The sequence below is a fragment of the Ylistrum balloti genome, unplaced genomic scaffold, assembly GCF_031769215.1.
Source record: "Ylistrum balloti isolate Yb309-2 unplaced genomic scaffold, AGI_CSIRO_Ybal_v1 Utg369858, whole genome shotgun sequence".
Classification (NCBI taxonomy): Eukaryota; Metazoa; Mollusca; class Bivalvia; order Pectinida; family Pectinidae; genus Ylistrum; species Ylistrum balloti.
Window position 1 is genome coordinate 463,135 of NW_026782007.1, and position 19,035 is coordinate 482,169.

The following is a 19,035-nucleotide window of genomic DNA, read 5'->3' on the forward strand; positions in this document are numbered from 1 at the left end:
AACGCTAATGATAGGACATAAAAAGCAGTATACAGTCAGTCCTAATTGTAGGACATTACCAGTAGTATATGGTCATTCCTAATTGTAGGACATTACCAACAGTACATGTTCAGTCCTGATTGTAGGACATACAAGTAGTATATGGTCAGTCCTAATGGTCAGTCCTAATGATAGGACATAAAAAGCAGTATACAGTCAGTCCTAATTGTAGGACATTACTAGTAGTATATGGTCAATCCTAATTGTAGGACATTACCAACAGTACATGGTCAGTCCTAATTGTCGGACATTACCAGCAGTACATGGTCAGTCCTAATTGTAGGACATACAAGTAGTATATGGTCAGTCCTAATGGTCAGTCCTAATTGTTGGACATTACCAGCAGTATATGGTCAATCCTAATTGTAGGACATCACCAGTAGTATATGGTCAGTCCTAATTGTAGGACATTACCAGTAGTATATGGTCAGTCCTAATTGTAGGACATTACCAGCAGTATATGGTCTATCCTAATTGTAGGACATTACCAGCATTATATGGTCTATCCTAATTGCAGGACATACCAGCAGTGTGTTGTCAGTCCTAATTACAGGACATACCAGCAGTGTGTTGTCAGTCCTAATTGTAGGACATTACCAGTAGTATATGGTCAGTCCTAATTGTAGGACATTACCAGTAGTATATTGTCAGTCCTAATTGTCGGACATTACCAGCAGTACATGGTCAGTCCTAATTGTAGGACATACAAGTAGTATATGGTCAGTCCTAATGGTCAGTCCTAATTGTTGGACATTACCAGCAGTATATGGTCAATCCTAATTGTAGGACATCACCAGTAGTATATGGTCAGTCCTAATTGTAGGACATTACCAGTAGTATATGGTCAGTCCTAATTGTAGGACATTACCAGCAGTATATGGTCTATCCTAATTGTAGGACATCACCAGTAGTATATGGTCAGTCCTAATTGTAGGACATTACCAGTAGTATATGGTCAGTCCTAATTGTAGGACATTACCAGCAGTATATGGTCTATCCTAATTGTTGGACATTACCAGCAGTATATGGTCTATCCTAATTGCAGGACATACCAGCAGTGTGTTGTCAGTCCTAATTACAGGACATACCAGCAGTGTGTTGTCAGTCCTAATTGTAGGACATTACCAGTAGTATATTGTCAGTCCTAGTTGTTGGACATTACCACTAGTATATGGTCAGTCCTAATTGTAGGACATTACCACTAGTATATGGTCAGTCCTAATTGTAGGACATTAGCAGTAGTATATATCTCATAGGGTCAATCATAACAGCAAATCTAAGTGAACAAAATATGAATGTATGAAATTTGCTGATATCATTGTGGAAGATTATGTATTTGCAGTGCATTACACTTTGTTATATCAAAGGGAATTTATTCTGTACACAGTCTTTCTTATCTAAACACTTTGTAAAATCAATATCTCCTCTGTTATACCACAATCAACTACCACAAATATCACACACTTATGTCTTGGGATAATATTAGTTCTGTAATTATAACAGGACATGACAATGAGGCTATTGGCTGATAGTCTGAGACAAGCAGAATTGACACCCTGGCTAGCAGCTTTGAATATTGCAAGCCTAATTGACTTGTCAAAATTTTATAATTGAAATGTTAAGATAGTGGAAACAGTGGTGTTATATATGTTTAACAAAGTCAATCTTGCCTTTGAAATACATCAAACAAGATTTTTCATAGTTTATAGACCTCCCACTTAATAAAGGAGGGAAGTGATAATAGAAGTTGAAGCAAGACAAATGATCTGGCAGGACTATTAGATACATGATCTTCAAAGAACGACCATGTTATTGAGTATATTGAATTTATTTCAACAAATTCAAAATGAGATGGACTTCATCACAATATTTTATTTAGTGTGGAACTCTTACACAGTTAATTTCCAAAGATACTTTTTAAGCTGGATGAGGCAGTTTTCCTAGTGCCAAGACCAAAGTGTTACAGCATTATATACATCACAATAAGATCATTGAACGTGTCTCTTATGATGCTTCAGAAATGAATTTGCTACAAACTGATGTGCTAGTTACATAATAATTAAATGTTTCATGTAAATAATGATGACTAGGAGAAATATTCTAATAACAAATTGAAAAAAACCCAAAAAACTGGATAAATTTAAGATTTGAGGATATTAAAGTTTGTTTATTATGATATTAAAACTTGAACACAATTTTTTGAAGCCATATGTCTTGTGTTTCTTCAGCTTCGTCAGGATATTAGAATTTGACCATTCACAAGTGTTTAAGGGCATTACATCACTGATCCATGTTCTTTGGTGTAAATGGAGATGTATTATGAGTATCTTTTCTGTATCATTAATTCAGGTGTTTAATGACTTTTACAGGTACAAGTTGACGATCAGATAGTGCTGGAGAGTATCAAGTCTCCAAGTTCCTATCTCCATGTCAGCAAAGGCACAGTCGGCATTAGCTCAGTCTACTCTAAGTGGTGAGTGTCATGGATTTGGAAAAAACATATCGAACCAATAGGAACAAAATTATTTACCTGAATTGACAATCCTTTTGTGCAATTCACAGTTAACATGTCCTAATTAGTTCTGCACTAGGAACTGTTGAGGACTGTAGTTTTATGTTTTGTCCATGTGTCCTTCTGTCTGTGGTTCTGCTATCTTGTCCAATCCCTGTCTTCTACACCACTAATCGAGGGAATTTGTTTTTTGGAATATGGGTTCATCATGGTGAGAAGGTGTGTCGGATATCAAAAGTAGCTCACCCTGACCTTCCATGAGACAATTTGTCTGGACCTTACTTCCTACATTAATAACCATGGAAACTATATAATTGCGATATGGATTCTCCTTGGTCAGACTGTGTCACATATCAAAAATAGGTCTTTCTAACGAATATTTTTACCTTTGAACTACAACAAGGACAAAGTTTGTCTAGGCAGTATATCCTACACCATGAAGCTTGGGAACTTCATATGTTGGATATGTGCTTTACTTGGAGAGACAGTGCGTTGCATATCAAAAGTAGGTCATTGTGATCTTATTTTGACCTTTGACCTACATCAAAGAAAAAGTTTGTCCTTGCCCTATCTTCTGCAGTAGTAAATTTAATACGTGGGATATGGGTTCACCTTGTTGAGGTTTGTCATTGTGGGGCTGTGATTTGTCTTGTTCGGTAAGTTTCAGCTACATGTATTTAAAACTATTAACTCGACACTTATAAATAAAAGTATGGTTAACTCCAACACAAAAGTCATTTATCAAAAGTACCCAAATGACTAAGACATGTCAGATTGTCTTAGCAATCTTTCTTATGTGTCTGTTACGTATGTTATTGAACTTGAGAATAAGCGGTCATTGAATAAGTCTTACAATAGATTACCATATGTCAAAACTGTCAAATTCATCAAAAGTATTGTAAACAACCCCTCCACTCTCAACATTATTAGAGTTAATTCTGTTTGAAATATACAGGATTTTGAATAACAAATGCTGTACAATGATGGCTGATCTCCTGGATTAGTTTGAGGCAGTTCTGAGGAATACGTTTTATAAAAATTTGTTTGAACACTTGTTCCTCTATACTTGTTTAATAAATTACCACTTTGAGATATCTTTGTTTTGTTTCCAGCCATGAACTTAACCTCTCAGTGCAACAGAGTGGTTTCACTATATACCGCAAACATAAACCTGGTGCAGAGGACGAGAACAAGGTCAAGGTAAGTCGGTCAAAGTCACGGCAATGTTCTGGAGGTTTTTATTATATCTGATACATTGAGTATTACTTAAGACACTTAAAGTTAAAACTATGCTGGAATATATTGTCAAGAATTGAATTGATGAACTGAATTACATGGTGACAACAATTTATCCAGGTAATTGATAAATATATATCCATAAGTAACCTGGGGGTAAGCACCCTACCAGTGGAAGTAGACTAATAGAATAAATTCAAAATCTGTTAAAATTTTTGGAAACCTTAGAATTGCTCTTTCATGGCTTTCAGTTGTGAAGTTTTTTCATCACCCTAGGAGTAAAAGGAGATATAGTTGTATCATGTTTGGTCTTAGAGCTACTAGCATTCAACAACGAATATACCATTGTTGACAACTGTATTGAACTTTTAAATGCAGGATAGATACCTCCTGTAAAAATTAAGTTTTAATGTTAAAAATTTATGGATATTACAAATTTGTTTCCCTGGATACTAATTCATCTGATTTTGTGCTGTAGGTTGGAGATGTTATCAGGTTTTATCACAAAGAGATGGAGGCCTACTTAGTGGCAGAAGGTCTGTTTGATCAAGCTCTGTTGGAAGATGGTAGGTATTCATTACATGTCTACTAGATCTCGATCTAGTGACTAAAGGATGTTCCAAAATGTGTGTATCCTGTGTGAGGACTTCAGAGAAAAAGATATTCTATTCATGGTGCATACAAAACTGTTTGAATCAGATCTCTTCTCTGGGAGGTTCCTGTTTTAACAAACCTGAAGTTTTTCTTTTCTGGTGAAGATATTTTACTGGAATATCCCTGATTTAGTTTTTTATGTCGGTGGATGAGGACTGCAGTTGGTTTGAACACCGAAGAGGAATTTATTATAGAACAGAACATCTTCATAAACTCTTTTCTGCAAGAACAGTTTAAACATTTGTGTGATGTTACATAACTGAACAAATACTCAAGTTTTGATACTAGAAGTAAATCTTAATAAAATTGAAGAAAAATTAAAATTCTTTATACAAATTGTGAAAATAAATGACAAGTGTAGTCAATGGAATTAATGTAGCAGTTAACATTGAACTGTGTATTATGTTTAAGGAGTACAAGGTAGTTCCTTGTATGTATATGTTGTCATTGTGTATTTCAGTACATTTACGAATGCGTCCGTTGGATCAGACAAACCCAAAGACGCTGTTTCCGAGTACGTCTGCAGTGACTTACTGGCAGATAGAGTTACAAGATGGACCCATTAGTGGTAAGTCATGCAAAGATGTTGTTTGGTTTGTCTAGAATTTGACACACATTTTTGAGTGCTTTGGTAGTTGTGTTTAATGTTATGTTTAACATATATTTGTTAGACATGTTCTGAACTTTTTGAATGCTCAGGTAGCTATAGTAAATATTTTAGAACATTTTCCTCAGGTTGGTAATGCCAATAGAATAGAAGTTCTTATAACACAACCAGTAGAAGATTAGAGTGTGAGGCTTCTTTGACCAAGTGTTAAACAAAGGATAGCTGAATTGACTGCAGGACATTGTTACCATCTGGTGTATTTTTTGGTCTATAATCTGTTAACCATCTCGTCACACTATTTTTGACCTTAGTGTATAAAGGATTATAGTGCAGCCAAAAATTGTTGGTTGATTCCGTACAATCTCGTATGCTACGTACGTCAGTGCTGAATGAAAGTGACCCTGTAGTCATCAAAATGTCACACTCTAATCTTCTACTTGTTGTGTTATAAAAACTTCTGTTTTATTCTAACTATGGTAAATATTTTTGTTACGTATTTTCCAACTTTGACTTTTGTAGGTGGAATCTTGAAATGGGAACAACAGTGTAAGATTATCCACATGTGTTCGAGGAAGTACCTCACATATACAACAGAAAACAAGGTGACCTTGACCTCCAATCATGAAGATCCACGCACTGTGTTTCGTCTGCATCCTGTCATAAGGGTAAGCTTTACCTTTGAAATGATAGAAATTTTGGGTAAAGTTTTTCATTTGTCTTTTCTCTTTGAATTGAGTGATCTAGTGTAGATTTTCAGCATATGTTGGAAATATCTTTTAATGTTCCTCAAACAGTTGAAAAGTCTGTATATTAATAAAGTATTGGAAATCTAATATTGGTTTAGGTCACATATCACTATTAGATGCACACAGACTTTTCTCAGAGTTAATGTACAGTAACAAATACTGCATGTTTTGTCACAATGCTATCAGTTTCTCAGAAGTAGATAAGAAATCTTAGATAACACCAGGACAGATTGCCAGAAAATCTTGAATGTGTTTCTGTTAATATTTCCAAAAAAGTCTGATTTTGTCAAGGATGTTTACTAGAAGTTTTTTTATTGACAAATACCCTGCTATAGGTTTTGTTAATTTTCTTTGAAGAATAGAATATAAAGGATCTGGATTATTTTCAGGAATTTCATTCAGACAGTATAGAAAGATACCTATTTAACATCCAAACGATTCCAATTTCAATTTGCAAACTCTGTTAGATATTTTTTTCAAAATAGTTTCATTAAAAAAGAAATAAACATTGCCAAGCAGAAGTTAGTCATGGTCTCATATATACTTGTAAACATATATTCTATAGAGAGTTCACCTGACCATGATTCACTGTCTGTTGATTGACATTACAAACGTTTTATTGATTGTTTTTTTAAAAACAGATTCTGATCAATATATGAAATACAACTCTAATGCATTAACAAATGGATCTGTATAAATTAGAAGTAGTGAAACAGTATTGATACCATGCTCTGATTAACAACTGGAGTAGAAGGTTTGTTTAGTATTATCCAATAAGGTATGGTACAGAAATAACACAGACATTGTCATGTTATACTGGGTATGGTATAGAAATAACACAGACATTGTCATGTTATACTAGGTATGGTACAGAAATAACACAGACATTGTCATGTTATACTAGGTATGATACAGAAATAACACAGACATTGTCATGTTATACTGGGTATGGTATAGAAATAACACAGACATTGTCATGTTATACTAGGTATGGTACAGAAATAACACAGACATTGTCAGGTATGATACAGAAATAACACAGACATTGTCATGTTGTACTAGGTATGGTACAGAAATAACACAGACATTGTCATGTTATACTGGGTATGATACAGAAATAACACAGACATTGTCATGTTGTACTAGGTATGATACAGAAATAACACAGACATTGTCATGTTGTACTAGGTATGATATAGAAATAACACAGACATTGTCATGTTGTACTAGGTATGATACAGAAATAACACAGACATTGTCATGTTGTACTAGGTATGATACAGAAATAACACAGACATTGTCATGTTATACTAGGTATGGTACAGAAATAACACAGACATTGTCATGTTATACTAGGTATGATACAGAAATAACACAGACATTGTCATGTTGTACTAGGTATGATACAGAAATAACACAGACATTGTCATGTTGTACTAGGTATGATACAGAAATAACACAGACATTGTCATGTTGTACTAGGTATGATACAGAAATAACACAGACATTGTCATGTTGTACTAGGTATGATACAGAAATAACACAGACATTGTCATGTTGTACTAGGTATGGTACAGAAATAACAGACATTGTCATGTTATACTAGGTATGGTACAGAAATAACACAGACATCGTTATGTTGTACTAGGTATGATACAGAAATAATACAGACATTGTCATGTTATACTAGGTATGATACAGAAATAACACAGACATTGTCATGTTGTACTAGGTATGATACAGAAATAACACAGACATTGTGATGTTATACTGGGTATGATATAGAAATAACACAGACATTGTCATGTTATACTGGGTATGATATAGAAATAACACAGACATTGTCATGTTATACTGGGTATGATATAGAAATAACACAGACATTGTCATGTTATACTAGGTATGATACAGAAATAACACAGACATTGTCATGTTATACTGGGTATGGTATAGAAATAACACAGACATTGTCATGTTATACTAGGTATGGTACAGAAATAACACAGACATTATCATGTTATACTAGGTATGATACAGAAATAACACAGACGTTGTCATGTTATACTAGGTATGGTACAGAAATAACACTGACGTCATGTTATACTAGGTATGGTACAGAAATAACACAGACATTGTCATGTTATACTAGGTATGATACAGAAATAACACAGACATTGTCATGTTATACTGGGTATGGTATAGAAATAACACAGACATTGTCATGTTATACTAGGTATGATACAGAAATAACACAGACATTGTCATGTTATACTAGGTATGATACAGAAATAACACAGGCATTGTCATGTTATGCTAGGCATGATATAGAAATAACACAGACATTGTCATGTTATACTGGGTATGGTACAGAAATAACACTGACGTCACGTTATACTTAGCTGCCATGGTGTTCTACAATAAGTCTTAGTGTGTGTGGAGGTTTTGTGATAATGAAATAGCACATATTGTCCATTCTACTAAAGGAAAATATGGGTTATTACCAGACATGAGATTATTGTAAGATTCACCATCTTTGATGTGACTACTTGTGACAGAACCCTTAATCATATGTGCCTTGTTCTGTGCAGGAGTACAGAGACAGTAAAAATAATGAATTATTTCAGATAAAATATTCATAATGATTCTGAAGTTATCAGGTACGGCCACCTACTCTCATCATCATATATATTGACTAGTTTACCATGATCAATAAGATGTGTTTTGTCTCATTTGATCCTGAAATATATATTCAGTATTGATTGACAATTTCATTGTCATGTTATCTATAAATCATGTTGGTCATCAGTAAACTTTTGTCTCCAATATTTTATTCAACGTAATGCTTGCTGGTTCTTTTGAAATGTTGATATACATTAACAATATATATTGATTTAACACAAGATCAAGAGATTTCATTGATCTACAATTAGGCGTGAGAAATAAGTACTAAATTTTCATTGTTGAAGAAAATTTCTCCTGGGAATTTAAGAATAAAACAAAAATATCTTCATGTATACAGTGAGTTTTATTTAAACATTATCCTGTCTGACTCAAAGGTGACGGCCAGAATTAAGATCTGTTTAAAATTTATGCCCAGATTTTTGTTTGATATATGATGTCAATTTGGGTTCAAGTATTTAACGGATTATAGTGAAGGTTTCAAGATATCTCAGCATCATTGTCATTTGTTATTCCTGATGAATATAACATTCAGTATCCTCTCAAGTGAATATTTACATATCAATACAATTAAGCTTGCTTTCAATCCAAAACAAGATGCCACAGTCAGAAGCCATCTTGGATTTTCACATACGAATTAATTTTGTTTAAGAAAATTTTTAAGATTGCAATCTAATGAAACTTTCCACAAATACTCAAAATTTACATTGACTGTTAATTGAGTGCATCAGTAAAAAGAAAAAAAAAATGATCAAAATTGTACAGAAAATTAATGAAACAGGGTCTTCTTTTCGGTAATGGCTTTCTGTGGTTTTGCTGTCATCACATGTGTATAATGTGTTTGTAATGGTGGTTTTATAAGTACATATTGACCTATCACAGATTGCAATGATGGTAAGTACTGTCAGCTCGAGGATTGGAGAATAAACTATATCAGAAGCATGGTTGTACATATATAATGTATGTTTGAATTTTTTCATTTTGGTAAAGTTCCAGGAATGACAAATAGATTTTTAAGTCAGCATGTGATTTGTGACAAAATTATTGAGACCTGTTGCTTTTCATGTTAAATGCATTTTAATGACTATCCCTGGTCTGGAAGCATGGTGTAGTAATTAGTGTGTATATTTGAACTCTGAAATGTGATCCTGGTGCAGACAAAAGGTAAAATACAAAATATCTTTGAAAAGTATAGAGTTTTATGAATTTAATAAACACTGAAAACTCTTCTGTATAAATACAATGTTATGGGTACACTGTACCCTTAGTTTTAAAATATGAGGGGAAACACTGTTTGAAATATGCTGAAACGAAAAAAAAACGCAACTTGGAAAATTGTTATTAATTTTGTATTAAATATACATAGCTGTATAAAAATCGCAGAAATAAAAGTGCACCCTGCCTATCACCCTAACCAATGTTCAAAATCAACCAGGTGTGACGAGAAACCTATGCACATCCGGCGCGGTAAAAACATCAAAAACCATGCCTGTACAAACATATGCATTCTTTTTCATTCAAACCAGTATCAATTTATCACTAACATCGAGACACATCATTGCCAATACTTTTGCAAACATTAATTGCTTTTACAATTATGCCACGGTTATCACAGGTTGATAGAGGACGTGCTATTGCAATGCTTATGGCAGGGAGCACGCAACTTCACGTCGCTTGACACTTCAGAGTTCACAAATCGACTATTAGTCGATTAGTTTCACGTTTTAACGCCACAGGAAGAGTCGATGACCGACTGAGATCAGGACGTCCATGCGTAACGTCGCGACGTCAAGACCGGGGTGTTAGGCTGGCACACTTGCGTAACAGGAGGTTAACGGCTGCTGAAACAGCAAGGATTACGATTGGTAATCAAAACCATCGGATTCATCCCCAAACAGTGATCAACAGACTGTGTGAGGTTAATTTGCGTGCAAGGCGACAGTACGTTGGTTTACCACTAACACAGCAACGTCGAGACGTTTTCCTATGAGACATTGGAGGTCCATGCTCTTCACCGATGAATCTCGATTCACGTTACTTCGAGCAGATGGCCGTCAACGTGTGTACCGGCGTGGAGGCGAACGTTTTGCTGACACCTGTGTTTTGGAGCATGACCGATTTGGGGGTGGATCAGTTATGGTTTGGGCGGGAATCTCCCATGGTTTGAAGACACCTTTGGTGATAGTCAATGGGAATTTAACGGCCATACGCTATCGGGATGAGATCCTTAGGCCCCATGTTGTGCTGTTTGTTAGGCAGCATCATCTAACCTTGCAGCAAGATAACGCGAGACCACACGTTGCAAGAGTCTGTAGAGACTTTCTTGCGACACAGAACATTGTTCCTATAGATTGGCCTCCATATAGCCCCAATTTGTCCCCAATCGAGCATTTGTGGGACGAACTAGACAGAAGAATTCGCAATCGCCGTAACTCCACAAATACCCAAATGCACTCGTCCAAGAATGGAATAACATTCCAATACGGACAGTCAATGCCCTGATGAACTCGATGCAACGAAGAATTAGAGATGCTATAGCTGTTCGAGGAGGACACACACAATATTAGGGCACGGTTTCAAAACTGCTGCCATTTCAACTTGGATTCACGTAGGGTACTACCAATCATGACCTTCTAGCGAAGTGATCTTTTCTTAAAAATCTCCAAACATTTAGAGGATGTTACATCAATATTCAATATTAACTATTACATATGAAATCTAGACATAATGCTCACAAGTATTATTTTATTAAACCTACAATTTGAAGTTGCGTTTCTTATTTGTTTCAGTATATGTTCCATATGGTCTCAGGTTAGCGCTGTCATTTGTTAAAGAGGAATATAAGGCCCATCACCACGCGCTGCTGCTACCATTATAGTATAACCTGAATTATTGATACACACCATTTTACCTTAATACTGACAATGCAATCAGAAACGCAGTCTCATGTATGACAGATCAGGTTGTATGAGAACATGATATGCTAGCTGTACCTTTTTTAAAAATTGCTTTTTTTTTTTGTTGCATTTCATTGTCAAATCACATGACTGCCAACATTTATATTTTTTTATCAATCTGAATCAATATGTTGACTAGTCACAACAAATTCTTAAAAAGAAACTGCATTATGACTTTTCAGTTGAATCATGAAGTTGTATATAATGATAGGATGATGATCAGGTATTACTTCTTTAATTAATTAAGCTGATCTGATTATTGATTGTAATTTTCATAATTGATCATGATTATATTAATACTTAAAATTCATATAAAAATTAAACAACACTTGTTTTTTACTTCAAAACATATTTCAGAGTAAAATTTAAATTGATATTTATTTCTTGAAAATGGTGATGATTTGTGGCACCATTATAAAGTGGAATTTTAGCCAATGAGCCTAAATATATATAAGAGTTGTAAAGTAAAGAAATAACATCAAAATATTTTAATCTGATTATCTTCAGAGTTTGTAGTGTATATTTGTATTGATTGAGTTTCATGTTTGACACTGTGTATGGGTAGATCATGTTAACGTATTTGCCAAGTCTTTTAAGACAAACATTTCAATTTAGAAAGCAGGAACATTATTCTATAATTCTAAGCATGTGCATGTTTTAATTGTTCAAATGTTGATGCGTTCTGTAACAGTGAGAATGACTACATTAATAAAATATTTAATGACGTGATAGGACATTTGCATGACTTGACTAAATATCAGTTCTACATCATCCTAATGAAACAGCTACTCTGAATTGTTGGAATGTTGCCATTATCATGTCATTGAGTCATGACAATATCTCCTTGTCATGAAAATAATGTGTTGTTTCTAGGATTTGAATATATTACCTTGACCCACATTCAATGTCACTGAGGTGGAAAGCTTTTGAAAGGACTTTATAGAATATAGCAATATGAAGTTTGATCATATCCATATCATATGTTTTCTGTAACGTCAAAAATGACACCTGTGAAAACACCTCAATTGCCAGCATATATTGTGGCTACATTCTCTGTTAAAGGAAAGTGAAAAACTTATTTAATTTTTAAAATGATGTCCCTTTTATGAGTTATCTCCCCTTTGTTATTCCCACTTCAAATATCAAACAATATAGATTGCAATAATGGTAAGCACTGTCAGATTGCTGAGCAATGAGAATCAGGTATTTGTTAGGCATGGTAATATATGTTTTACCATTTGGTTCATTTCTTAAAGAACTGATATGAAAAATTCATAAAAAATCAGCTTAGAATTTAATTATGTAACAATGTTTTTTAATGAATGATATCTTATATGTTAAATGTGTGTTATGATAAGTTCACGTCAGTCAGATATGGATTACAAAGGATGTATTTGAGTCCAGAGTGATCTACACCATCTGAGGCAGAAATACAAATTTGAACAAAAGTCTCTGAGAAGATTTGTTAAGTGTTTCTGTGTTTGATAAATTATAACTTATCGTTAAAAGCTACCAGTATTTGTGTAAGATAGAGCTTGCAAAAGTTATTTCAGGACAGACAAGTCTGACAATTTATAGTGTATGCATGTCTTGAAGCATGAATTATATCAGTTGTCTCCCTTGAAAATAAAATGGCTGTTCTATTAATTAGTAATAAGCATGTCATCTTGTTGAGATATGGCATGTTGATAGCTATTAAAACTGAATGCTTACAACTTACTGTTACAATTGGTTATTATAGGTACTATAGTCTGTAGAGAATAAAATTTAACCAAACAAAACAAAGAAATGAAAGTAAATTGAAATGAAAGGATCTTCAAATTTCAGTTAGAATGTTTCCTTGTATATATTGATGGATATTCGTCTTTGAATTGACTGTAGGAGTTTTATAGTTTCTAAGTGTTTCGAGGTCATTTAAACATAGCTTGCCAAGTCATCTCAGACAGATCAGGAACCGTACACATACATGGACAGCCAGGGTCATTTTGATGAGCAGTCTCCTTGTAGGATCTGAGAACTACCTCACTAAACAATATGTGATAGGTCTGGCACATGTCATCCAGAGCAGTTAGGCGGAGTGTTCTGCCCATGTACACGACCATGACAGCAGAGACCACCCTTTTCTCAGATTCCTGAGAAGCACAAACTGCCTCTTGTAGGGAATGTCACATCACACAGCTCTATCTTCTTGGTTCTGATATCACTCGGGCCTTGTTGACAGCAATGTATGCTATTAAGTTTGTTTGCTGGGTTTCTTGACCTTTAAACAAGCTGGATCATTTTAAGTCAGGGTCCCCTTCTAGTAGCTGGTGGCTACCTCACTGAACAACATACGGGAGGCCAGTTTCATGCAATCTGAAGCAATAAGGGTAGAGATCTTTTCCAGGGACACAACATGTCAGCACAAATCAATATGCCCTTCAGCTTCCTGAAAAACTGCCAAAGGTTGGGATCGTCACACCATGCATATCAGAACTTCCTCTGACACTACGTAGGTCAACTGATCTATCATTGCTCCCTATCAATGACTAAAAAGGATATTACATAGATCGCGATTTTTATGTAAACCATGTTTTATAGATTAAATACACATTGTTCCCCTCATGAATCATTAGCCTTCGATTATTACAGAAGACCAAGGGAGACAAATGTTAAACTACTTTGTATAAATATTTTTATGTTGTAAGCAATAGCGGTTTTGTTGAGCCTCCAGAACTTCAACTTATTATTTACATATTGAATATATGAAAAATTGTACTTGATCTTCCACAGGAGAATGATGACATACCGATAGACAGTTATTGTCGGATAGAACATGTGGTCAGTGGTTACTGGCTCCACGCCGTCATGGGTAAGTCCTCACAGCTTAGTAGTCAACAAGTAGGATGTAGTGGTCAGTAGGTACTGGCACCACGCCGTTATGGGTAAGTCCTTACAGCTTAGTAAACAACAAGTAGTATGTAGTGGTCAGTAGGTACTGGCTCCACACTGTTATGGGTAAGTCCTCACAGCTTAGTAAACAACAAGTAGTATGTAGTGGTCAGTAGGTACTGGCTCCACACTGTTATGGGTAAGTGGTTCCCGGTACTTTCTTCATATCTTTATGGAAAATTGCAAGTCCTTCATTTACAGCTTTGAAAACAACTAGCAAGAAGATAGTGATTGATCTTATTCTATGTCCATATAGCCAACAGCTTACCTTTGTGTCTAAGAGATGGATTGGCTTATTAGAGAAGAATGAGATAACATTTGTTGATATTTCAAGAACAATGATATTATACAGATTGCATTGGTGAATTATCAAGCCTGTGACCCTTACTACATCGGACATTATTTATTTATATTTTTACAATCTTTAATTAAGACATAAAGACGAAAAAACGAACTTGGTCATCAGTTAGACATGATTTTAGGATGAAGTGGTTTCCTTTGGCTATTTTGATTTGATTTAATGAAAAAATCAACAAGTTACATCACCTTTTTTCAATTTTATTGATCTTCATTTTCAGCTGAGTACAAAAGGAAGCAAGAAACAACATCCACAGACACCAAGGCCATGGGGTCTCTCAAATGGAGCTCTGCTCAACTCAAACAGGTAGATATTGGGGATATTTAATGACGGACACATTTCTCTACATTAGTATACAACATTACACTACTGGACATGTTTACAATGCATTGTAACAACACACATTCGCAAAGACAGTTTCTTCAGATAAAGCATTGTGAAATTTTTATCTAATGCAGATGCAGGTTACAGGCAGAATTAAAATTTAATATGTTAATAGCCCATTGCTAACAATTACTGCCTAACCCCCTTCCTTCTTGCTACCCCCTCCCAGATAATTATTTGAACTTTTCATACCTTGACCTGTGGTAGAGGGATCCATATAACCTTGTGTTACCTGATTAATGAAAACCTGAACTCATGTCTATATCCTGGCTGGGGAATTTGTAATAGAATTTCTTACCAATCATAACCTTCCTGCAAACAGTGAATATCCATGTCCTAAGTAAGCGTCTCTTCATTTTACTCCTCCTGTTTGGTACTGTCCATTCTTAAATGACATTAACATTGGTTTATGAGTCACCATGCAGGATTGCACCAGACAGTCTAATTGACATCTGGATGGAGTAAAATTTCTTTACAAGATTTTGGTGGTCATCGGTCAAGGTTAAAGGGTCACAGTTGACCACTTATAAAAAAACTTGTGTATAAGATATGACATGAATCCCTCAACAGGGTTTGTCCATATTCAAACCATATAATATAATATTCTACTCCCGATTATATTTTGTTTGTCAATGGTCAAGGTTACAAGGTCAAAGGCCTTACAATGTCAATGTTGAAAATTAAAAGATCAGGGGATGGGGGTTATGTCTATGTGAGCCAAAGGTTACATTGTTTTTTTATTCAATATGTTAAAATTACAAGTCCAAACATAAAATATAATTTAAAATTTTTTTTTATGCTTTTACTTATAAATTGTTTTATCTTTTAGTAGGCTACAATGCTTCTTAACATTTTCAGTTTTTACAAGGCAGTTTTTGTTTAGTTACATGATAAAATCGTGACATGATCCCAGTAATAATGTGTGATAGAATTAATATACAATAGAATTACTAGGCCATGTAGCTAGTGAGCTAGATCAGCATGTCTTTTACTGCTAGTAAAATCTATTTGATGCACAGAAAAACCTTGTTATACTGTTGGTGCTTATTTCACCATTTTGGCTTGATAAAGGGGTTTGATGAGGAGAATATGAATATGAATGCATAGAAACTAAAGAGGGAAAAAAAATTGTATAAGAAAAAGGGCAATTACATGAAAATTTTGCGTTATGGAAAAAAATTGGTTGGAATTTTACTGTAGTGTGTTGGATTAGTGGGGGTGCAGGGTTCAAAGTTTTTTTTGTAGTGAAAAAGAGGGATGATAATTTCTAATTGTGAAATAAAGGCATTATATCAAGGTTTTACTGTATACAACATTATCTTAACATAGGTTTTTTGCGTCTGTTCTTTTTAATTGATTTTTTTGTGATTTCACTTATTAATCATTATACTGACTCGATGGTAAAACACATCTACCAGTGTTACATGGATCTCACATATTATATTTTGTCGGTATGATTGTAATCAATCAGATTATTTCTCAAATGTCTAGGAAAAAGCGCAATTACTACAAGTAAGCATGTTTTCAGAAACTTTTCTCTGTTAATCATTTCACACTTTTGTCTGGTTCTGTAACAAATCCCCTAATCCTCACTTCTACTGTATCTTAGTAGGAATTTGATACCCTCTTCTCTGAAATCTATTTTAATTTCAGTTGGTTTATCGGATAAAGTTTGGTTTAAAGTGTCCAATTAAAACACCATAAAGATGCTTTATTGTACTTAATATATTGGTATAATCTGTTGTGGGAAAAATTTTGTGGAAAAATAAATCCATGGAGGTGAGGGACTTGTACATGTTTTGCAGTGCTCTGCTTTATTTATCTGCTTTAATTACATTAACCTCATTAGAAAGGATTAAAACTATGAAAATTTCCAATACCAGGGCTCTCGCACCCAATTTTGGGACTGGGGCCCGGGGCCCTTGTAATTGGGAAAAATAATGTTGTTTTCCTTAGAATTGGGAAAACTTGGGGTCTAAATTGGGAAAAAAAGATACTTTTTTGCATTGGGAATGGGGCCGAATATCGGCCCGAAATCTGGCAGATCGAGAGCCCTGAATACATCTATTTAACTTTCCTATTCTGCTCGACAGGTTCCGAGATTTTATTGTATCATGACAATGATGCATGCCAAACTGGGACAGTTATGATATTTAAAAGTATTATTTGGAAAAAAAGACAAATTTCAGATGAAATTTGTGATTGCTTTATAAATATTTGCTGGATATTGTACCATATAGTAAGCTCTTAATGTCATAGATTTAAATAATCATAGATAATTTGAAAGGATATTAATGAAATTTTTAATTGAATAGAATTTGATTAAAGTAGACCATTTTAATATTTTGAAAAAAACCTTCCTTTAGATACAGAATATTTTACAAGAAGGTGTGTGTTATCACTTTCACAAATTATAAATCAAAAGTTTGTGAATTATGGTGTTTCCTACACAGTCACAAAATTGTTTTGGTTTCCCCATGTATAATGGTTTGCTGTAATATTAATCCTCACTCCACAGCTGATCTTCCCTTCTGATGTGTCATTTTCTCAATATATATATTTGATATCAATGTTCAATCAGATTTTTTTAAAACTTGAATCTTTAAGAAATTTGTTCATTCCATTAAACTGCATATATGACAAACTCCTAAAATCAATAATTAATTAAAAAATGCCTTTTTCGAACAAAATGGCAGGCTTATTTAATTACTGAATTCAGAGTTGTCATTGGGAAACTGATAAAGCAGAGGCTGGGCTTATTACTGAGCACAATTTATCACTAGAAAGATAGCGGTATTTGTTTTATATTGTTACAAGTCACTGAATCATGGGACTCAAGTTCATATACATATAAATAATAAAACAACTACCCACACTATATTTTTCTTTGAAGACTCCATAAAAGCACTTTTCCTGTGCATACTGCATTTAGTAAATTACCTTGGTTCACTCTAAAATATCAATTAAGTTCAAGTAGTAAAAATGCATACCAGAAGTAATAGCCTTTCGCAATGTATCATTAATGGTTGGTCTGTGAGTCAAGGGCAATTACGACAATAGAGTTGTAGCCATCGATATAAACCTGATGGGATACACAGCTAATGCCTGGCCACCATTATCATTTCTTCCTCTTAACCTAAACACCAGGTTCTAGTTAATCTCTTGTCATTACAGGAAAACAGTAACATGTCATTTTCTGGTTTTATTGCTTGTTGATTAAAACGATGTTGATTTGTGACAGGAATTCAGAATTATAGACAAGAATATTGTTGTTGACAATTATGTAGCACGTTGACCAATATAATGTTGATATCAGGAATCTCTTAATGAATAGTATAGGAATGTAAACAAAATCATGAAATGGCAGATGTTTTTATAAATTCTGTATTCACAGATTTTATAGGAAATAATATTGCAAGATCAGACCTACAATTTTAATGATATAGAGGCTGTAGGCCTTGGTGATGTATGCATGAGATAGAGGTACGTTGTGAAGGATCAGAAAAACTAGGTCAAAGAATTTTTTGAGAAGTTAGAAGTAGCTATTTTGTATTGTTCCTGTATGTCTTTAATTGCAATTAGATAAATGTGCATTGTAGTCATGTTATTATTACATAACATCTGTTGTTGTGTTCATGGTAGACTGGGAAGAAGAAGAAAGGCAAAGTAAGTCAACCACTTCATCGTAGTCCATTTGTTGTTTTACAAAACTGATGAAAAAAAACGTTTTGTGTTTGTTATTTATGTTTTTAGAAGATCTTTCCGTTTTATTTATTTGATAATTAGTTCTGTGCTGTTTGTTTTTAGTTTCATGCAATTTTGTTTCCAAATTGACCAATTATGAAATTCCATTTTTCTTTCTTTCATTATTTTAGTGCTGAAATTTTAACATAAAAAGAAGAATAAAAGTCACATCCAAAGGTTCTTATTTT

General features: G+C 34.1%; 1 protein-coding gene across 1 annotated transcript in view; it reads left to right on the forward strand.

The window, feature by feature from the left end:
• Nucleotides 1-19,035, forward strand: part of LOC132545854 (inositol 1,4,5-trisphosphate receptor type 3-like) — a 143,107-nt gene that overhangs the window by 29,321 nt on the left and 94,751 nt on the right. The window contains exons 7-14 of the mRNA XM_060209525.1: nucleotides 2,409-2,512; nucleotides 3,664-3,751; nucleotides 4,266-4,353; nucleotides 4,902-5,009; nucleotides 5,568-5,713; nucleotides 14,203-14,281; nucleotides 14,940-15,025; nucleotides 18,746-18,769. Of these exons, the coding sequence (XP_060065508.1) occupies nucleotides 2,409-2,512; nucleotides 3,664-3,751; nucleotides 4,266-4,353; nucleotides 4,902-5,009; nucleotides 5,568-5,713; nucleotides 14,203-14,281; nucleotides 14,940-15,025; nucleotides 18,746-18,769 (723 nt within the window). The remainder of the gene's footprint in view (nucleotides 1-2,408; nucleotides 2,513-3,663; nucleotides 3,752-4,265; nucleotides 4,354-4,901; nucleotides 5,010-5,567; nucleotides 5,714-14,202; nucleotides 14,282-14,939; nucleotides 15,026-18,745; nucleotides 18,770-19,035) is intronic.